Source organism: Gymnoscopelus microlampas, assembly GCF_963454915.1.
Source record: "Gymnoscopelus microlampas genome assembly, chromosome: 5".
NCBI classification, from domain to species: domain Eukaryota; kingdom Metazoa; phylum Chordata; class Actinopteri; order Myctophiformes; family Myctophidae; genus Gymnoscopelus; species Gymnoscopelus microlampas.
In genome coordinates, this window is record NC_139942.1 from 34,339,914 (window position 1) to 34,359,754 (window position 19,841).

General features: G+C 42.4%; 1 protein-coding gene across 2 annotated transcripts in view; it reads left to right on the forward strand.

Annotated features, from left to right (window-relative positions):
* The window catches only part of spidr (scaffold protein involved in DNA repair), a 38,170-nt gene that overhangs the window by 1,009 nt on the left and 17,320 nt on the right, over window positions 1-19,841 (forward strand). For both annotated transcript variants that reach the window (XR_014600812.1, XM_084057885.1), the window contains exons 3-10: window positions 1,455-1,518; window positions 1,764-2,033; window positions 2,751-2,893; window positions 6,882-7,117; window positions 7,771-7,871; window positions 10,701-10,917; window positions 14,666-14,873; window positions 17,222-17,466. Coding sequence is in view for 1 of the 2 variants with exons in the window: in XM_084057885.1 (XP_083914011.1) it covers window positions 1,455-1,518; window positions 1,764-2,033; window positions 2,751-2,893; window positions 6,882-7,117; window positions 7,771-7,871; window positions 10,701-10,917; window positions 14,666-14,873; window positions 17,222-17,466 (1,484 nt within the window). In the remaining variant the exon portion in view is untranslated. The remainder of the gene's footprint in view (window positions 1-1,454; window positions 1,519-1,763; window positions 2,034-2,750; window positions 2,894-6,881; window positions 7,118-7,770; window positions 7,872-10,700; window positions 10,918-14,665; window positions 14,874-17,221; window positions 17,467-19,841) is intronic.

Here is a 19,841-nt window from a genome sequence, read left to right on the forward strand (position 1 = left end):
GTTGATGGACTTTACATGTATTGCTAATACAAACCTTTAAGTCTGAAAAGCAGTGTAATGTGAAACATCAAATCTCACAAAGTCATCGAATCGGTTATTAACCCATCTAATCAGAGTCGTTCTTATAAAGCCATCCACATTGAATCTTTTTTTATAAAGCCGTCTAATGAGAATCACTTATAATACTTGTACTTCAACCAATCACAACACTTAGGAAATCCAGTAGAATCGCAGAATGCATCCTCTTTATACTAAGGCGGCATATTTAGAAGCCGGAATGTCACCAAAACCTGACCTGGGTTATAACAATTAAGATGATAGCGCCCGCTGGCCTTGCGGTCCAGGCACATACCACATTATGCTGGTAATCCAGCTTGACAGCGTGTCATGGGTTCGACTCCCGATCCCAACGACCTTTACTGTGTGTCATCCCCCATCTCTCTCCCCATTTCCTGTCAGCCTACTATCCTATCAATAAAGTCAGAAAAAGCCCTTAAAAATATATTTAAAAAAAAAAACATGATAGCACAAGAGTGCATCATCTTGTCAAACATCTTCCCACTCTTAACTGCACTGCACAATATCCCATGACTACTGTATATGTGTAAACCGTGATATATTGTTTATCATATCTTCTCACCAGAAAAGGAAACGTGGAACATTTACCATTCAGCTTGACCTAGAAGCTAATAGCCAATGAAGCTACAAAAAATATTCATGGTGTGTTCAGTAGAGGTTAGGTGTGGGACGATTATGGATTTTGATGGTACAATCATAGTGAGAGAAATAATCTCTGTTTCACGACTATCACAATTATTATTGTAAATGTATTCCATAAAACTGGATGTATAAAATCACTTGAGCATTCATTTGTAAATTAGAGGTTTTATTATTTCCTCAACATTTCTTTGTTGGCTTTTTTTTAACCGTTTTTAACTGCCTTTCAAAACACTACAGTAGCCAAATAATGCAATACAATAAGAGCTACATCTTTAAACATCCATGTAGGCTGCAGGTGCAGGACCTCTGTCTGCAAGGCTCTTATTACATTATTACATTACGGTATTACATTATTAAACCATGACATTATTAACCCTTGACTGTCAAGTCGGTGGATCTGAGCCGAGATCTGTTTGGAAATTAAAAGCTTAGAAGCCAACCCCACAACCACCATGCCCCCCTTTGTCCAGTCAATGCGAAAAGTTAATATCTTCCTCCTTACCCTGACAAACCTTTCCACAAAGTTTCATGTAAATGCATTTATAACTTTTTTAATATCCTGGTCAGAGACAAAAAATAAAAACGCAGATACAAAAATACTGACAGCTTGTCTCAACAACAATAGCAGCAGTAGAAAGACTGGATTATTAGATTTATCATTTTATTTTACTGGCATTATCACATTTGTATTTTACCTACATGGTATTAATGGCATAATCCTTTTTTGAATGCAGAATCTCAAGTCATCTGGAAGAAAATTGTCTGCGGTGCGAAAGTTGGCAAAGACTCGTGCTTCAGGTATAATTGCTCAGATGTTATGATGACAAAAGATGTAGTGCATTCAATATTTGTTAAAAGAAAAACTCAATGTTTTATTCAACAAAGTGCTATTTATTAAAAAATGAAATGGTAAGAAAAATATTTAATTGACTTTGGCAATATCAAGAATTATTGTTCATTGCATGCTTTGCTTTAAAGGGCACCATGGTTATACCTGATCATGACATACTAATGGTAATTTGTCTACCCTTATGATCCATCAGCTGGCACCAATACTACTACTTGTGATGAGGAACCGGTTCAAATTGCGTGGAGCTCCAGTGACGGTGAGCAGTCAGACAGTGAGCCCCAGAAGGAACCGGTTCAAATTGCGTGGAGCTCCAGTGACAGTGAGCAGTCAAACAGTGAGGCCCAGAAGCAGGCTCTGCCCAGAGTTCTGGTGCAGCCACAACAAAGGCCTCGGAGAAGAGAGAGACTTGTGTGTCCCATTCAGTCCTACACCAGAGCACTGCGGCTTCTCTGCACCAATAAAGGTAACTTAAATTAGCATTGGAATCAGGTCAGGTGTCCATAGCTACTAACAGAAGGAGCTAATGAGTGAAGTTACCTGAGTTTCAGTCTATGGTTAAAGACAAATAAATGTTTTATATAGATTAACGTTTTTCGTTTTATTCTCCATTGGGTAAAAGACGTGCCAAGGTGCCATGTCAATTTGTGTGTCCACTGTCCAAATAGATATGCCTTGTAAAAAAATGTTTTAAGATGATTATTATTATGGCAATGGCATTGTTTTTGTGTGGATAGGACAGTGGGGAGAGACTGGTAAGCAGGGACAGAGAGGGAAGGGATGACATGACATGTCAACCAAGAGCAACATACTTGCTTACTAAATGGCAAGTTATGTGCTATCCATGAGCTCTGGGTTGTAGCCTAAAGTTATGGGAGACTGAATGCTATTTATAAATGTTGTTGAATTATGGATGGGGTGGATCTGATGTCCTCTCCATGTAGGGTGGTTTAAACATTTTTTGTATTTTTTGGTCGTTGAGAAATGGCATTCAGACATGGGGTTGACAGTGCTGGAAATAAGGAGCCAGGCAGTATTGTACTTGGTGGTCAAACCCAATGTTCTTCTTTTTTTTTTAATAAGGCTGTAATTATAACTTTGTCCATAAATGGTGAGAGTTGACGTTATTTTGAAGCTTCACATTAAGTCTGCAGGAAACTCAGTTTCCTAACTTTATTTTCAGAGGACGATCCCGTTATCGATGCAGACAGTGATTGGAACGAGTCCGACAATGACTTTGAAGAGAATGAGAAGGACAGTGTGGGACAGATTTCGGAGTGTGAGTCGGAGGCTGAGCCCCTTGAAAACACAACTGAACCCACACTGGTGAGTGCATTAACATAAAGCTACTTTTCCTAATGCTTCTATAGAAGTAGCAGTAATACATTGTTGTCTGTGCAGTATTGGTGAAACAAATACACAAACGTTTTAGACTGCGCTCATTTATGAACAGGTAAGCAGTCAAGAGTGGGAATCATACATATTCATGGACACTAGGTGGGGCTCTACACAAAGTCATTTTCTTTCTGACCAAAGCCATTACTAGTCTTCTTCACACATAATGTTTAGTCAGTAATATTGTTGAGAATATTTAGGTTGACTCCCAGTGTAAAGTGCGGTCATGCAAGTACACAATGATGTTATTATTGGCACTTGTGCCCGTTAGTCCTGCTGTTGTTTACCGTTTCAAACTTGCATGCTGCCCTAAGTACAGGTATGTACTGTACCATACATGAATTCACATGTGTGGCGTTAAATATTCAGTCAGTATTAATGTGTAAAATGTGCGGAATTATTCATATTACACACTACCACTAGGTGGAGTAATGCAACTCTACTCTTATGGCCTGAAAAGGCCTGACAGGTTAAAAAAACAAAAACCTAGCTAAGCAGAGTGTGCTTTCTAGGTTCAGGTCAGGTTCCAAATAATCAAAGTTCACAAGTTGAAGCTGCTGCTTGAATATGGGGGAGGGGGGGGGGAGGGGGCTTGTTTCAAATCAGGCTGCTGCTGTACCAAAGCAGATATAAAAAAAATACTGTCAGTTCTGTCCATGCTGATAACATTTGTAGTACTTTCTTGGAGACAGGCATTTTTACGTTCAGAAATCAATATGAAGATATATGTATATTAAACTGTCAAAGTGAAAATACATATACAAAATTCACTCATTTGTATAGGACAGTTTAATTTGTAATGAACACAAGACCATACTATATATGCCGTATGTATGTTATCATGCCTGGGCAGTAGTTTTATTGATTACAGTCAATCCTTTTGCTAATACGTTAAGTAAACATATTTACTCTGTTCCCTGAAGTCTGCCTTTCTGGGCCCTCCTATACAGTAGGCTTGGATTAGCTGTTACTTCTCAGAAGTCATTCAGTAACAGTGTTTGTTAAAGGCAGGGCTGGCATGGTGAGAATGTAAAAGGAGTGGTAATGTTCACAGTTTCACTTACTTCCTGAGTTCCGTACCTGCTCAAATTTAAGACAACCCACAGAACGGAATCATTACAGCCCATGCCCATCAGAACTTATATTGTATTATATTTGCTTATATTGCCAGAACTTTCATGGAGTTACGTGTCGCATGCCGTGCAATGATAAACTCCGGTAATAGTGCAATATACACCTTGTTATGATAATTGTGCGTTTGCAAGCTATATGTTTAGAGAGGAAGACAGATTGTCGTCACAGCCACACAGAGCCAGTTGCTTCCTCTTGTCACACTTTTTATTTGCTGCTATCAGCTCTCTGAGGTCAATGGAGATGTAACATCTATCTGTAGGCTTGTGGTCACAAGCCTCAGAGAAGAAGAGAGAGAATCCTGTCCTTCTTTTGATGATATTGGTGGCGCCGGACGTTTCATGTGGTAACATTTGACGTTTCCATTGCGCATTACACACGTGCCCAAGCGGTTTCTTGAGGACGGTGACAAACAGATCACCCAGATCAGCCATACAGTATTCTGTCCATGGCACTCTCATATAGAGCCTGACTGATATATGTTTGGACAATATATCTGCCTATTATTTTACTTTTTGTGATGATATTGGTATCTGCAATTATGCAGCAGATATGTGTTTGAACAACTTTCATCCTGGCGTCCCTAGTTTAGGCATGTCATTATTAAAAAAAATCAAACGATTTTGAAAATAAAAAAAATGGGAGATCTACAAGCTCACAAAGCCTCACATTGACGCCTTGTGAGCTTGTAGATTGCATGTTTTTTCTTTTTTTTAAATAGGGCTTAAAGCGCAGTGACACTTTGGGTAGAGGATTGGCTTGTGTTGTTACCTTTGCTGGCGAGATATCTTCAGGACAATTTCCTGTCTCTCTCACTACTGACTATCGATAAAGGCAGAAAAAGGCCCCCTCAATAAGAAGAAAAGAAACTACGTTTTTCAAATTGATTTCACTCTCGAAAATCAGGATTAACATCGAACCCAAAAATCTGGCATCGGTAGGTCTCTAGTTTCAAATGCAGTGACTTTGGTGGAGCAAAATGAAGCCAGGAACTTATCCTGAAGTCCCTGTTTCCCTCGATGGGGTGCTCCCATGTGTTCAACGGTTAAATCAAACTGGATCTAACAGGATACAGTTTGGGAAGATCTCAAACCAAGGGAGAGTTTATTACTCCAAATAAAGCTGAGACAAACAGAGGGCTGACTCACAAGATGCATGCCTGCCAGACCTCTTTTATTATTGTACTAGCACAGAGAGTGTATAGGTGGAGCTGTGGAGGGCAACAATGTACAGATGGGTGACAAATTAAAGGAAAAAGCAAGATTAAGTATCATAGTAAAGTGTTGGGCCTCCATGAGCCACCAGAACACTTTCAATGTGTGTTGATGTCATAGATTCATTCTACGTCTCTGGAACTATACTTGAGGGATGGAACACTATTATTCCAAAATATATCTCCTCATTTGATGTTTTGATGATGGTGGTGGAGAGCGCTGTCTAACTCTCATAGGTGTTTAATTGGGGTGAGATCCCCATCACAGCAAAGAGAGCCATTTGAAGGGGTCAAGCATTCAGGCTTGTATGGGATGTAACAGAACTAGAATCTTAGACATCCAAGTTTGCTGGTGCAAGCTGATATTATATTAACACCAACATAAACATGACAACATACCTCAAAACCCTCATATTACAAGATTCTTAATGTCTTTGCACATTCAACTCAGTTGAAGCTGTCGTAAGTCAGAGAGAATGATTGAGAGAGACTGACATGAGGATGATTGGGTATGAGAGAGAGTGGAAGGAAGACAGTAAAGGAAATGGATGGCCACGCACTGGATTACAGCCAACAGGGTCTTCATCAATCAAGGAGTTACAAATTCAACAACGTACATCGCTATTGTTATCAGGGCATGCCTCCTGGCGGATACACCTTACTAGTTGTATCATGCAGTCCACCTGTATGGAAGCAGATGCATTTGCTATTTTCCTCCTCCCAGTTATTCAGGTTTTGCCTTTAATTTGTCACCCGTCTGTATTTCAAGGCCATGGAGGATGGTCACTTCCCGGATGAAGGCTGGCTTGCGATCCAACGGGGTCAATAACCCGCACCACATCATGGCCGTGCCAACAGAGCAGGACTGTAAACAGCATTTTACTACTGTTTGTTCAGTTAAAACATGCTAGTAAAGGAAGGAGGGCCGCACAAGCAGAAAGAGAGAGGAACGGTGGACTTGCAATGCTTTCAGTGCTGGGCAAAAACATTTTTGAGCTGCAGCCAGGGAACATAGTGTTCTTCTTTCTCTCTTTCTCTCTCTCTCTCTCTCTCTCTGTAGCTTGTTAGAGTGTGACGTGTGCTGGCACCTCGCCTAGCAGGGTCAAGTTGATTCAAATAAGAGAGCGCGTAGGCTGACAGAGCCTGGTATGCTGGTCTTGTCTCCACATGACAGGAACAGAGGTTTCTCGTGAATTTTTCCATGAGAAACATGCCCTCAGGTGTGCAGTGATGCAGCAAAAAAAAAAAGAAGTGTTGTTATAGCTTGCACACGTCCCAGTGTACCATGCCTCTCCACCCACCACCATCACAATGTTTAGGTTCATTGATTCCTTATAATCTTATCTGAGTCATAATTTCTGTCCTTTAGAAGGAGTCATGGCCTTGTTTGCGTTTGACTGGTGAAGGATAAACGTTTGCATGTCATCAGCAAGCGCATGCTTTAGGTGATAATAAATAAAATATATTAACAATTGCTCGTGGCCAACATTGGGGTTAACAGTAAACCCATTTAGACCTGTTGTAACCTATACGTTGTTAACTGACTGAATGCTAAATAGTGCTTTTTGTCCCCAGGCGACTGACCTAGAGATCTCTGGTTTTGCATCTGATGGAGAGAACGGCAGTGACACACTGACCCAGGGCAGACTGAACACAGAGAGCTCTGCTGGTCAAACTGTTGAGGGCAGCAAAAGGTCGGTCAGTGACTGGGTGAGATCTGCTCAGGCAATGCTGCAGACGCCTCAGAAACAAGCTGACAGGCAGTCTAAGACCCCTGAGGACTCCACCAAAAAGCGAAGAAAATTGCAGAGGTTTGAGCAATTAATGCCTCCCCCCTTTAATTATGTTGATTATTTTAATTGTTTTAATTTACCATGCGCAATTTTGCGATAACATTCTCTTCTCACGGGGGAAAACCAAATAGACATTATGGTCGCTAAATAGCACTCCTATACTGACAGTGATTTTTTCACAACAGAACTGCTGATGAAAGGGACACCTGGGTGCCATCATGTGGGTGCTAAATGTCATTGTTACTTATCGCCCAATCGCCCCCCAGAAATGAGACATACCTATATCTGTTATCAGAGACATGACATTTCACGTTGCTTGTATGTGAAATTCCACTAATTTTTTTCCCCTCAGCTGTGTTTGACAACCGACACACTAGTTCACTAATTCAAAGTGCTTTACATAAAACATTTAGCATTAAGACATCAAGACACAGAGCAAAATAAGCACATTATGAAAGGACATTTGAATACAATAAATAAGTAATTATGAAATAAGAGAGTAAAATTACAGTGCAGAAGAATGAATGAATGAGAAAAATCTCAGTAAAAGGCAGCTGCAAACTGAACCAGATTTTTAGCTTTGATATATAGTGTGTGTGTTGCGTGCGTGCGCGCATGCGTGCGTTCTGTTCATTGTATGTGTGTGTGTGTGTGCTTGGTGTTTTCCACAGTGGAGGCTTGGCAGAAAGACTGAATCGACTCCAGTGTAGACAGAGGTCAGCTATAAGCTTCTGGAGACACCAGTCCCTCTCTGACACAGGGACAGCAACAGGTGAAAAACCTACAATGCAAAATACTGAATGTTACTTTAATTCTGAGGGTGTAGAAATCGAACCTCACGGGTACATAGAGCGCCGAAGTCTGACATCACTGCTGCTACAGGCCGTATCACTGAGTTATTTTTTGTATTTTATGTGTTCTATAAGAACTGTGTTCCAAAAATAAACAAATCACCCCTGCAATTTTACTCATATGGACATGAAGCATCATCGTTGAAAAAGTACACATTTATCCAAACACAGACGTTATCAAATGTAACATACGTACCTCACATACCTGACAAAATAGGATGATATGTTTATTTTTGGAACACAGTTCTTATATGACGTGATCTTAGATTTATGGGATTTCCAATACAAAAAATTACTTGGTGACCCAGGGTTAGTGGGAGTAACGTCAGGACCTATACTCTTATTTTCCCAGGATTCTGAAGTGGCGACAGCCATCCTTCTACTGTCTACATTCACACTTGAAGCCCAATTTATACTTCGGCTCCCGATGGAGTTGTAGACCGAAAATAGCCAATCTATAACCTCACAAATGCGTCTGATGGCTTATAGTCTCCGCCAGGCCGAAGGTGTTACGTGGCCGAGACTATGTTTTGGCCCCTGTCCGTCCGTGTGTCTGTCCGTCAGTCTTTTTCAGTCAATTTTCATATTCCATCCTGATTGACTAAGATTGGCTTCTAATGTTTTCAGGATTGGCCCGTTTTCAACAAAAAGCATCAAATCATGAACGCAGCGTCCGATTGCCGTGAAACTTTGCACGCACATTCCCACTAAGCCAAGGAAGAACCTCCATCCCAAAGTTTTCAAATCTCCTCATGGTGGCACTACAACAGACCACTTCACGTTTTGACCTATAACTACTGAACCGTAGCTTGTACAATCAATATATTTTCCATGGATTCCTTGGATCATGACGCAACTTATAGGCCCCGTTTGTGCGCGTCTTCTTCGGAACACAATTTGTGCTACTGCTCTTAAACATTTTGTCCAAAACTCACATACATCGGTACACATTATCTCTCGGTTCATGTGATCAAGACGTATGAGTTAGATTTTTCAGATCCCATTCCAAGAGGCTATGACCCAAAGTTTGCGGGCCCTGGGTAGGCAACCCGGCCTGGCGGAGACCTGTGCTCAGAAGAGCACACTTTTCTACTAGTTCAGTAGTTCAGCCGTCGTACAACGGGCTCCCGCACACACATTAGGCTCCCGCACACATAAGCCTGCCATTCACCTTTCACGTTTAACAGCAAATCTGATTTCGCCCATGCATAGGCGGATGAGGCCAGTCTCTTGACTGGCGTGATTAAAAAAGAAAAACCTACGTTGTCTGGTCTTGTGGCGGGGGCGCTTTGAGGAAACGCGGGTTGTACAGGCAGAATGTAGGTGACAGGAAACCGTTTGCTTAGTTGTTGCTTTTTTCTTTCCTCTTTCCATGGTGTACTAAAGCACTTCTGTACTCTCATTGTTTGTGGCTCCACATAATAACACACACCCGGTGGTTTAAAGGTGACAGTTGATTGTGGAAAAAGGAAAGAACGCCCACTATTTCCTACCTGAAATCCGGGGTCAATGGTTCGACCAGCCTAAGATGAGCACCGTGTGGAGGGTTGTACTAGTGACTCATGGCCTCAATTTAGATTTGTTTCAGTATACATTATTTCGTCAGCAGCCTGTCTACTTTTAGTTGAATATAGTGATTTAGTTGTAAATAAGAAGGTGGGTAGCTATGACCCTGAGTCAGTGATCATTATTAGGGCAACCAATCAGTCAGTATTTCCAAAAACGCATTCATTTATGTATTTTTTATTCAAACATAAAAATAAAATGTTAAAATCTGTTCTATATCAAAGGTGGGTAAAATTGCGTGTTTACCCTCCGGTAGCCCACTGGTTGAGAATAGCTGTCAAATTGGTAAAATGATAAAAGTCTGAAAACGTGTTTTTTGCATTATCATTAACTACATACCAGAACTAGACCAGCTGAACTGGCTTCAGTTCAATTAGTCAATTTCCTCTCTCTGATTTACAAACTGTCTTTTTTAATAATAATACTGTTACATAACAAGCTGAACCGCTGTTTATGATTGTTGTAGTGCGTGGGTGTGTGGGCGTGTGCGCCGCACATGTGTAGGTGGGCAAATTAGAGTCAATATCTCACTTTACGGCAGACCTGAAATGATCCGATCAATATTGAGCAGTGCATAAACATATAGTAGACCCGCCCATGGATGTTGTAGTGTTTCTGTAATGTAGCCACAGTCCCATAACACGCGGCAGAGATGAAGCACTCTGCTACGTGTTTGGACAACTCCCCGTACATCTCTTTGACATCAATTTACGCTCTCATATTGAAATTACCCCCGAAGCGTTCTCCTACCCAAACACAGAGCTTCATTGTCTGAGCTGGTATTCGCTGAATATGTGAGTTGCAGTGATTAGAATTGTGCTCTTTCTTATCTCCACTTGATTTATTGCTCTGGGACATTGTCCTTAAACCCTGGAGTGTGTTATTATGACTAAAGGCACGCTGAGGACTGAGAGCACTGCAAAACTCGAAACATCCACTGTCATTCTGGATTACAAAGCACCGTGCATGCAACTCAGCCGTAGGCGATTAGGTCTTTACAGCTCTTTGAGCGAGAGTTGTCCCGATATTAAAACAATAAATCCAGTTTTCTCTCACAACACAGAGCAAACACTCTGGGAGTAAATGATCCCCACTGAGGCAGAGAGTCTGCGAGTCCTTAAATACCCTTCGCTCACAAAGTCACACACACTCCACATCTGTGTTGTTCTTGCTCTGCTCTCCAGTGGACAGGCCTGGTGTGCTGGTGCTGGAGGTGCTGTCGGTTCAGGAGGAGTGTAGCATGCAGCTGGCTCAGTGTGAGCAGCAGGGCCCCCCCAGCGAGGGCCACCACAGCCTCCCCGTCTCCATCACCAGAGCCCAGGTCCTGGTGCTGTTCAACAAAGAGACGGCAGCGCAGCTGATGCCTGCGCCCAGAGATGTAATCCACATATACCCACCATGGTGAGAATGCTTTGATATGTATTATCACCTGTCCTTTGAATGATAATCTCTCTATAACATAAAATGCAGTAAAATACCAATTTACATCGAAACAGTGTACATACATCGACATGCATGCAAAATCTGTGATTCGAAATTTTGGAATTATAGCTCTCGATTTTCAGTATGAAGGGTTAGCATCCCTTAACAGCCCACCAGGTCGCAAAAGCAGGCAGCAAAGGCCCCAGATGTGCAGAACAAGTCCCAAGCATGCAGGGTGGGTGGAGGAGAGGGGAGGCTTCTACATTGGGTGACGGTTGTGGAATGGAGAGCGAGGCGGCAGTTAGCTCCAGCTGTTGGGAATTTGAGTCCAGTGTTCTCTGGAATATCCAGGCTGGCGGAAGCGCAGGGGCCTCCTCGGCGTTCTGACGTCACTGACAGCTCCAGGGAATGCTCCACATTCCTCTTCCTGGCAGTAGTTAGGTCATTTCCAGCAAGCCGGAGGAAAAAAAACACACTCAGGATTACTTTCTGGAGCATTTGGGAACAGAGCGAGGAGGAAGCCAGAGGACACGATTGAAACCACATGGTGCTGCAGAGTACCGTTGGCTTAGTGTTTTAGTAGTTCCTTTTCACTATTGTTATTTTTTTGGTCATTCCTCTTTTATCTAAGAGGAGCATCCCCCCCTCCCACCCCCCACAACCATTTATTTATTAGAATATATCCTCAAATCCTCTTTGTGTCTAAAATATATTGTATTATAAACAATGAAATAAAAGGAAACAAAATACATTTTGCGTCATGTGACTAGCATGCTGTCCATGCTGCTACTGTATAGCCCAGGATAGGACAGAGTGGAAAAACCCGGAATTCTGCACATCGGAGTGTCTGGTAAAATTCCTCTGATCGCCTTCCTGTGTGACTCGTCATGGGCTGTCTCTCACATTAATCCCACACTGGGCGGGGAGGCTCCTCCCACCTCCCACTCCTTGTGTGAGTGGGCCAAAGCTGGAGGCGGAAATACCTGCTGGCATTATTCACTTACGGACTGTGACGCCAGCAGCCGGGCCACTCCTTAGCCCTCCTACCTGCCTTGCAATGACAGCTGCCCACTCACCTGTTCAGAATGGGGTCACACATCCTGTACGCGTGTTCTACCTGTTGTGCTTTTTACAGTACATTTGACTTCCGTCATAGGATAGCTAGTACACACTAATTGACAGCATCCGCTAAGATTCTAGTGACTGATAACTATCGGACAGTGACACATTAAACGTTTTGATTTGTTGGAAGCACTACTCAACTGATCTTATAGAGACTCAGTTATGATGCCAAAGTACTATAATAAAGGATTTGCAATACAAGTGTGTATATTAGGCATTTTCATGGATGAATTAATGACTATTTGCAGTACAGTAGGTGCACAAAGTAAATACAGTATAGTGAATGTGGTTGAAGCGTCAGCTCATTATATATTATTTCATATCCCCATTAGTCACTACCTCAGCAGTGACTGTTCTTCCTTGGGTCAAACAAAAACTTACAGTGCAATTAAAAGATCATGACAAGCTAAAAAACAAATTAAACTAGAAAAAGTGCTCCTCGGAGCACAGGTCTCCGCCAGGTCAGGTAGGCTACTGTGGCCTCCTGGTGGCGCTATAATAGGCCAACGTGAAAAGGGTGCTATTTCTTCTTAGGCCTTGCACGACAATCGGACACTGACTGCATTCATGATTTGAGGCATTTTGTCAAAAACATGTGTTTTGCTGAATTAGACCTGTTGGTGGCGCTATAACAGGCCAATGTTAAAAGGGTGGCATTTGTTCCTCAACATAGTGTGAATGTGCGTGCAAAGTTTGAGCGCAATTGGACGGTGCGTTCATGATTTGCAGAATTTTGTTCAAAACAAGCCAATAATGCAAACTTTAGATGTCAATCTTAGCCAATCAGTATGGAGTATGAAAAATCAAACACATCCGTCGTGATCACATGACTATAGAGATCATGTGTACCGATTTGCGTGAAATTTGGATGCAATTGGAAGGAGTAGTATAAAAAAATGTGTTTTACACAAGTCGGCCTCCTGGTGGCGCTATAAAAGGCAGATGTGAAAAATGCAGGGCAAAGGTTTTTCCTTGACCTATAGGGAGTGTGCATACAAAGTTTTACACAGATCGGTGCAATTATAGGTAAAAACACGAATCGGCCTGTTATAGCGCCACCATGAGGCTGATTTAAAAATGTTCAAATGGTAGTTCTTCCTCGGCCTAATGGGAATGTGCTTGCAAAATTTCTCGGAAAGTGCATGCTGTGTTCATGATTTGAGGCATTTTGTTCAAAACGGAGCACTCCTGCAAACTTTGGAAGACATTTTTAGCCAATCAGGATGGAATATGAGAAATCTGAAAGACCCGTTTCGTTTAATGACTGTAGAGATACTGTGTACCGATTTGTGGGATTTTTGGACAAAATCTGTAGGAGTACTGTCAAAAAATGTGTTTTGCACAAATCGGCCTCCTGGTGGCGCTATAACAGGCCCCTGTGAAAAATTTGGGGCAGAGGTTCTGCTCTGGTATCCAGGGACTGTGTGTGCACAGTTTGGCTGCGAGCAAGCCAACGGTGCCGGAGATTAGCTGTACACAGACAGATCGAATGACGGACGGACACACGGACACACGGACACACGGACGGACGGACAGGGGGTAAAACATACTCTCTCGCCATGCCTTTCGGCCTGGCGGAGACAATAACAAATATAATCTATACATTCACACATATACCAAAGACAAAAACAGCAATCCTAAATGAGATGTACAGTAGATTAGATGGAATTGTTTTACTGCACTATATTAATCCTATTAGAAACATAATAATCAGATCTGTATCCATATGCTGGGCAGAACGTTCATTTGTATAAAGCACTTTTTTCTTACCAGAATTGTTTTTATGTAAGCAACAGTTGGATTGAAGTGTATTGTTTAATGACTGTGGCTCACCTACAGTAAGATAGGATACGTTATAGACAAGCAGTGACAAGTGCAGTAGTTGGAACCACAGAAACTGCACTTGGCTCTGAGTCAACCATAAGCCATCATATTATTCTCTGTGTCACACAAGGAAAGAATTTACTCAGAACTTAGGCATGTTACAAAATATGTGATTGCTATCTCTTTCTGTCTGCCTGCAAAATGCCTGTATCTTGAGGTTGAATTTTACTTGGGTGTACTTGCGTGTGATTTTCTTAAAACTGTTTTAAATGTGACGTGAAGCACATTGTGATTAGGCGTTGCTGAGCATCCACAGGTGGTCTTTGATGAATTCATGTAGAAATTACAAACAAATGATGACAAATCTATCCATTTACAGTATCTTATTTTTCCCCCAACTTATACAGTATGTGCTTCAAGGTACAAAGTAAATACACCCATGAAGGTGGAACCTTATCTTTCTAGACAGTTTTCAACTGTCTACCTGCCTCCCCAGAGATTGTAAACTGCAAACTCTTCCGTTTGCCCTGATCTATGCTGTTACAATCTCAGCTGAATCACAAACTTCTGTTCAAAATGGTTGACACCTTGAAGACAGTGCCACGGTGGCTCATGGGATGCCAAATTCAGAATCAACATCTCTACACCGTTTAAATATGATTATTCCATGAAGAGAATCCATGTGGGATGTGGAACAACGTGTGTCATGCAACAAAGGAGCAAAATAACTATTGCTATATTATGAATAAATAATTGTTCACCCTCTTTGTTCTCTCTGCAGGCAAAGTCTTACCATAGAGGGTGTAAACGGTCCTGTGATTCTGAACACACACTTCAGCCAGAAAGTCTACTCTGATTCCAAACTGGCCAACATGTCCATCCCCAGAGTCTTTCTCCCAGTAGTGAAGTGCAGACCATACTCTCTAACCAAAGCATTTGGACTGCTGCAGGTGTTCAATGCTACAGGGGAGGAGCCCTCTGTCAGGCAGGTGGGTCTGTTTCTGTGTCTTTAGAATTGATCATCATGGAGATGTTTTACTGCACTACTCTGGGTGGGGTGCACCAGTTAATCAAATTAATTGATTTTAAAAGATAATCGATTAATGTATTAAAATAATTGATTAATAATCAATCTCTATTTTGGGCATGTCATTATCGCTGAAAAGTTTCAGAACTTAAAAAAAAAAGCAAAAAATAGTCAAAATAACTCCCTTTCCACAAGCTTCACACGGACCACATTCTCTGCACACGACAGGGCCCAACATTATTGCAGGACTGAAAATATGACGTACGGTATGTGCATACAATGTATGTAATACTATGTCACTTATGCCAACGTTAATACATGTCATTGTCTCTTCATAGCTTCTCTGACATATAGTATTTTGTACATAAACATAGACCAGTGTTTTTTAGGGCATTGCAGGGGAGGTGCGGAGGCTGAGACATTAGTTGAAAGGAACAGCCAGTCGGTGAACTGAAAGAAAGAAAGAAAAAAGATAAATACTAGCTATGATACATTTCCAAGGTTTGGTATTATCCAATCTGGGGACCCATTTGGTAAAGAAAAAGGCATTGAACGATCTGTCTTGAGAGATTAGGCATTATCTGTAACAATGTGGCCAAATCCAGCATTCAAACAAAGAGCACTTCTTTAAGTTAATTTCCACTGCATGCTCTCTCGCTCATTCATCTGTAACATTGTGCGTGTGTAAACTTAAACTGTGTCAAGTGGCACAACTTGTTGCAGCGTAGCAATCTTTTACTGGAATTAAGTGACTTAATGTACTGTATGTACGAGGAAGAGCTCTTGGAGGTGACATCTCACTCTCTCAATCTTTCTCTCTCTCGCTAATTGGATGGGGCTGATAGGCCTTTCAAGCATCTGTCTGAAGGGAGGCCCACTTTGAAAACCCCTGACGTAGACCATTTCCCTGTTAACCACTTAAACTCTTTTTTAGGCTGATTCTAAAAACGCCTGCTAAATCCTACCAAATCTGAACAAAATAGAATAAACTAGAAAAAGTGCTCCTCGGAACACAGGTGTCCGCCAGGTCAGGTACGTTATTGTGGCCGCCTGGTGGCGCTATAAAAGGCCAATGTGAAAAGAGTGCCATTTCTTCTTGGGCCTTTCACGGCAATCGGACACTGCATTCATGATTTGAGGCATTTTGTTGTTTTGCTAAATTAGACCTGCTGGTGCCGCTATAACAGGCCAATGTGAAATGGGTGGCATTTCTTCCTCGGCCTAGTGGGAATGTGCGTGTGAAATTTCATGGAACATGCAAGCTGCGTTCATTATTTCAGGCATTTTGTTCAAAACGGACCAATCCTGCAAACTTTGGAAGCCAACCTTAGCCAATCAGGATGGAATATCGGACAGATCCGTGTTGATCACATGACTATAGAGATACTGTGTACCGATTTGCATGACGTTTGGATACAATCTGTAGGAGTAATGTAAAAAAATGGGTTTTGCACAAATCGGCCTCCTGGTGGCGCTATAACAGGCCCATGTGAAGAATTTGGGGCAGAGGTTCTGAATTTGCATCGAGGGAGTGTGTGTGCACAGTTTCGCAGTGAGCGGGCCAACGGTGCCGGAGATTAGCTGGTAACACACGGACAGGAGTGCAAACGCAGAGTAAGGAGCGCACACCTGTGTTGATGAGGTGCTGGCCACGGCAGATAATAATGTTGACAAGGATGAGGCTGCACAGCTCTTAGCCACGATGCAGAAAGTTTAATTAGAATGACATGAAACCAACGTTTCGACAATACAGTCTTCCTCAGGGTTTAACAGGGAATGGGTGCATACATCACTTATAAACACACGGACAGGACACACACATGGACGGACGGACGGACGGACAGGGGGTAAAACATACTCTCTCGCCATGCCTTTCGGCCTGGCGGAGACAATAAATAAGTCTATGTATATAGAAACCACAAAGATTACACAGAGATGTTCCCGGCTTGAAAGGTAACGTATAACGGGTCTAAATGGGTTAACATGTGGTCAAGCAAAGCTAATTATCTAAATAACAAAAACGTGAACAAATAGCCAACATAGATCTGCGTAGTATCATCTAGTATCTAATAATATCTATCAAAAAAGGTGACAAGAAGGGATACATGGAGAGAGGGCTGGTAGAGAGTGAGGTGGAGTCTGAAGAGGTGAGTTTTCAGGCTGGCAGAAAATGGGGAGTGTGTCTGAAGTTCTGCAAGGTGGAGTTTATTCCATACCTTGGGATCCAGGAGGGCAAAAACGTACAAAGTGTGCAGATCTTGTTCTAGTTATACTGTATTTCATTATCATTTCGGACTTTGTTTCCTCCAGGTTGCAGCCACCCATGCTACTAACCGCTGTTCTGGAGTTCCTAAGGGCACAAGGAAGTTCAGCGACTCCTTGCTGGAAGCCATTGAGGGACTGGGCCAGGCTGGCTCTGTTGGGCAGGATGTGGAGGTGGTAGTCCAGAGGGTTTACTCCGTCCCGGTGGCAGAGCGATCTGTTGGCTTAATACTTAAGTCCAAAGTCCCTGGCGAGTGTTCCTCAGCCCTCCCTCCCCAGAAAGGCAAAACCAGGTACCTACCCTGGTTGATATTTTACTTTTTCCTGAAGTCCATTGAGGTCTTTGGTCAGTCATTGCATGTCAAAGACATTTGGAAGAAATTAATCACTAAGTGTCTGTTATATATGCCTGTGTACCACATTGTAAATGTCTCTTTCTTTACAAACTGCATGCTGGTTTCTTTGGTCACAGGGTTTGCATGCCTCTCCTTGGTGGCACAGCGTATTCTCCAGTAGTATGGCTATTGTTCCCTAAGCAGCAGGCCCCACAAAGTGCTCACTCTGTCTCCAGCCATATGGCATTGCTTGACAAAGGACACAAACATTGCTAATTGAATCCAGCCCCACTGTGAGTGATCCAGTCCAATTCTCTGGAAAGACAGCATGATGTTTTCTGAAACTCCTGCACCAGCAGGTCGGAGCTGAATGCGTGCCCATTCATAGTCCTTCGGGTGGCACAGAGATGCAGCAGCCCCTCACCATTTATGCTTCCAAGCAAAAAGCTAAACAGTATATTTTAGGGAGGGTGTCTTATCATTACTTGAAAAAACAACACAAACATCACACACCTAGTTGTGTGAGGTGCAGACACTAGGACATCACAGATTATACAATTTAGAGGGATGGTCGCACACTCGGATTACATGCAGTTTAATTAAACCAACATTTCCACATTAAAGCTGGCTTTTATCATCGCTTTTGGCATAACAATTCACATAAGGCTTAAGTTGTGTTGAATCAGCTGGTCTCAATCAGCTCTGAATTAGCCCATATCCTATCATTACCAAAATGTTTGACTGTGTGGAGTTCCATAGACGTTGTTTTTGATGTGCTTATCTGATCAGAGGGGGGAGCCTTGATCTTGTGTTAGTAAGAAGGTTCTTGAAAAGAAAAGCACTGGCTTTACAAATACAAGTATCACTTGCTAAAACTCAAGTAGTCAGTTGCTTAGAAATATATTAATATTCAATAGTCACCCCCCATCATCAAAAAACTCAACAGTAATTGAAAGTTCTCTCATTCCCACGAAATATTTGCTGCGGAGGTACCAGCAACAGCGAAATTACTTATAGGTTTGCTTGATGAGTCTCCTTGTGGTTAATGAATCAATGAAATCCATATGTGAGCTCGAGCCAACAAGCGACCTTTAGCTGTTCACCCCTCCAGGCATGTTGTTTTTGTCCTGTGCTGAGTAATAAAAAAGAGAGAGGTGGTGGATTTGTTCAAGGAGTGGGGGATAGGAGAGGCCGGGGTGATGGTAGCACGTGGCGGTCAGTTTTGAAGGAGGAAGAAAGCCAGTCAGCTGACAAAAGGGTCGGACTAATTTATTCTTTTGGAAATTAATTTTGTGATTAGAAATCAGTCCTTTTCTGTGAGCGACACTGTTGCGCGTCAAAGCATCAATTAAGCTTAAACTGATTCAAGAGACTTAATTTGACTTTACTGACTGTCTGTCGGTGGTAATCGGACGCTTGCTCCTGCCATGCTGTCTCCGGCCGCCAGTAAACAAACGCCATGTCCTCCTTCCCTTCCCTCCCTCTCTCCACTCCCACTCAGCCAGATCCAGCAGGCTCGAGGGGGGGGGGGGGGGGGGGTGGTAGAAGGGTAGAGGTTAGAAGGTGACCATGAGTGCTCAACAAAGTTCAGAGCGGATGTACTGTATGTGGATGAGCTCGCCTCCCACTAGTGACTGCAGTTTTTTAATATACCGTATATATAAATTATTATATACTGTATATAATAATTGTGTATTTATTAATAATAATGTAATAAATACATAGTATTAATGTATTATTATGAATATTGTATTATTATTATTATTACATTTATTCCTAGACCTAGAGTGGTGTCCTTACACCGCTGGCCTACTCCGGGACCACGCAAGCCGGGAACAAATGTTACACAAAGCTCAGCCAATCCGTGAAGCCCTATGGGTCGGGTTGGCCAAGCAAACAGGGAAGCCGGGGCCTACATTGACGTTCATGTTTTTTTCTCGACAAACCGTTGGTCCGAACAAATTCCCGCTCGTCACTGCACACCCCCTGGTCATAGCCAGCACGCAAACCAAGTGTTAGGTCAAGACGGTCGGACAGTGCCCAAGTTATGCCCGGGAAAGTCATGCATCACACACACACACACACCCACCCACCCACCCACCCACCCACACACACACACACACACACACACACACACACACACACACACACACACACACACACACACACACACACACACACACACACACACACACACACACACACACAGAGGTTTTGTGAATTTATAGAGATATGTATGTGTATAAATTATTGTCCAGAATTGTTTTCATGGGTGGAAATATTAACCTTTACTTTTATATTCCATTGGTGAGCTTTGTAGGTGTTTTGTTTCC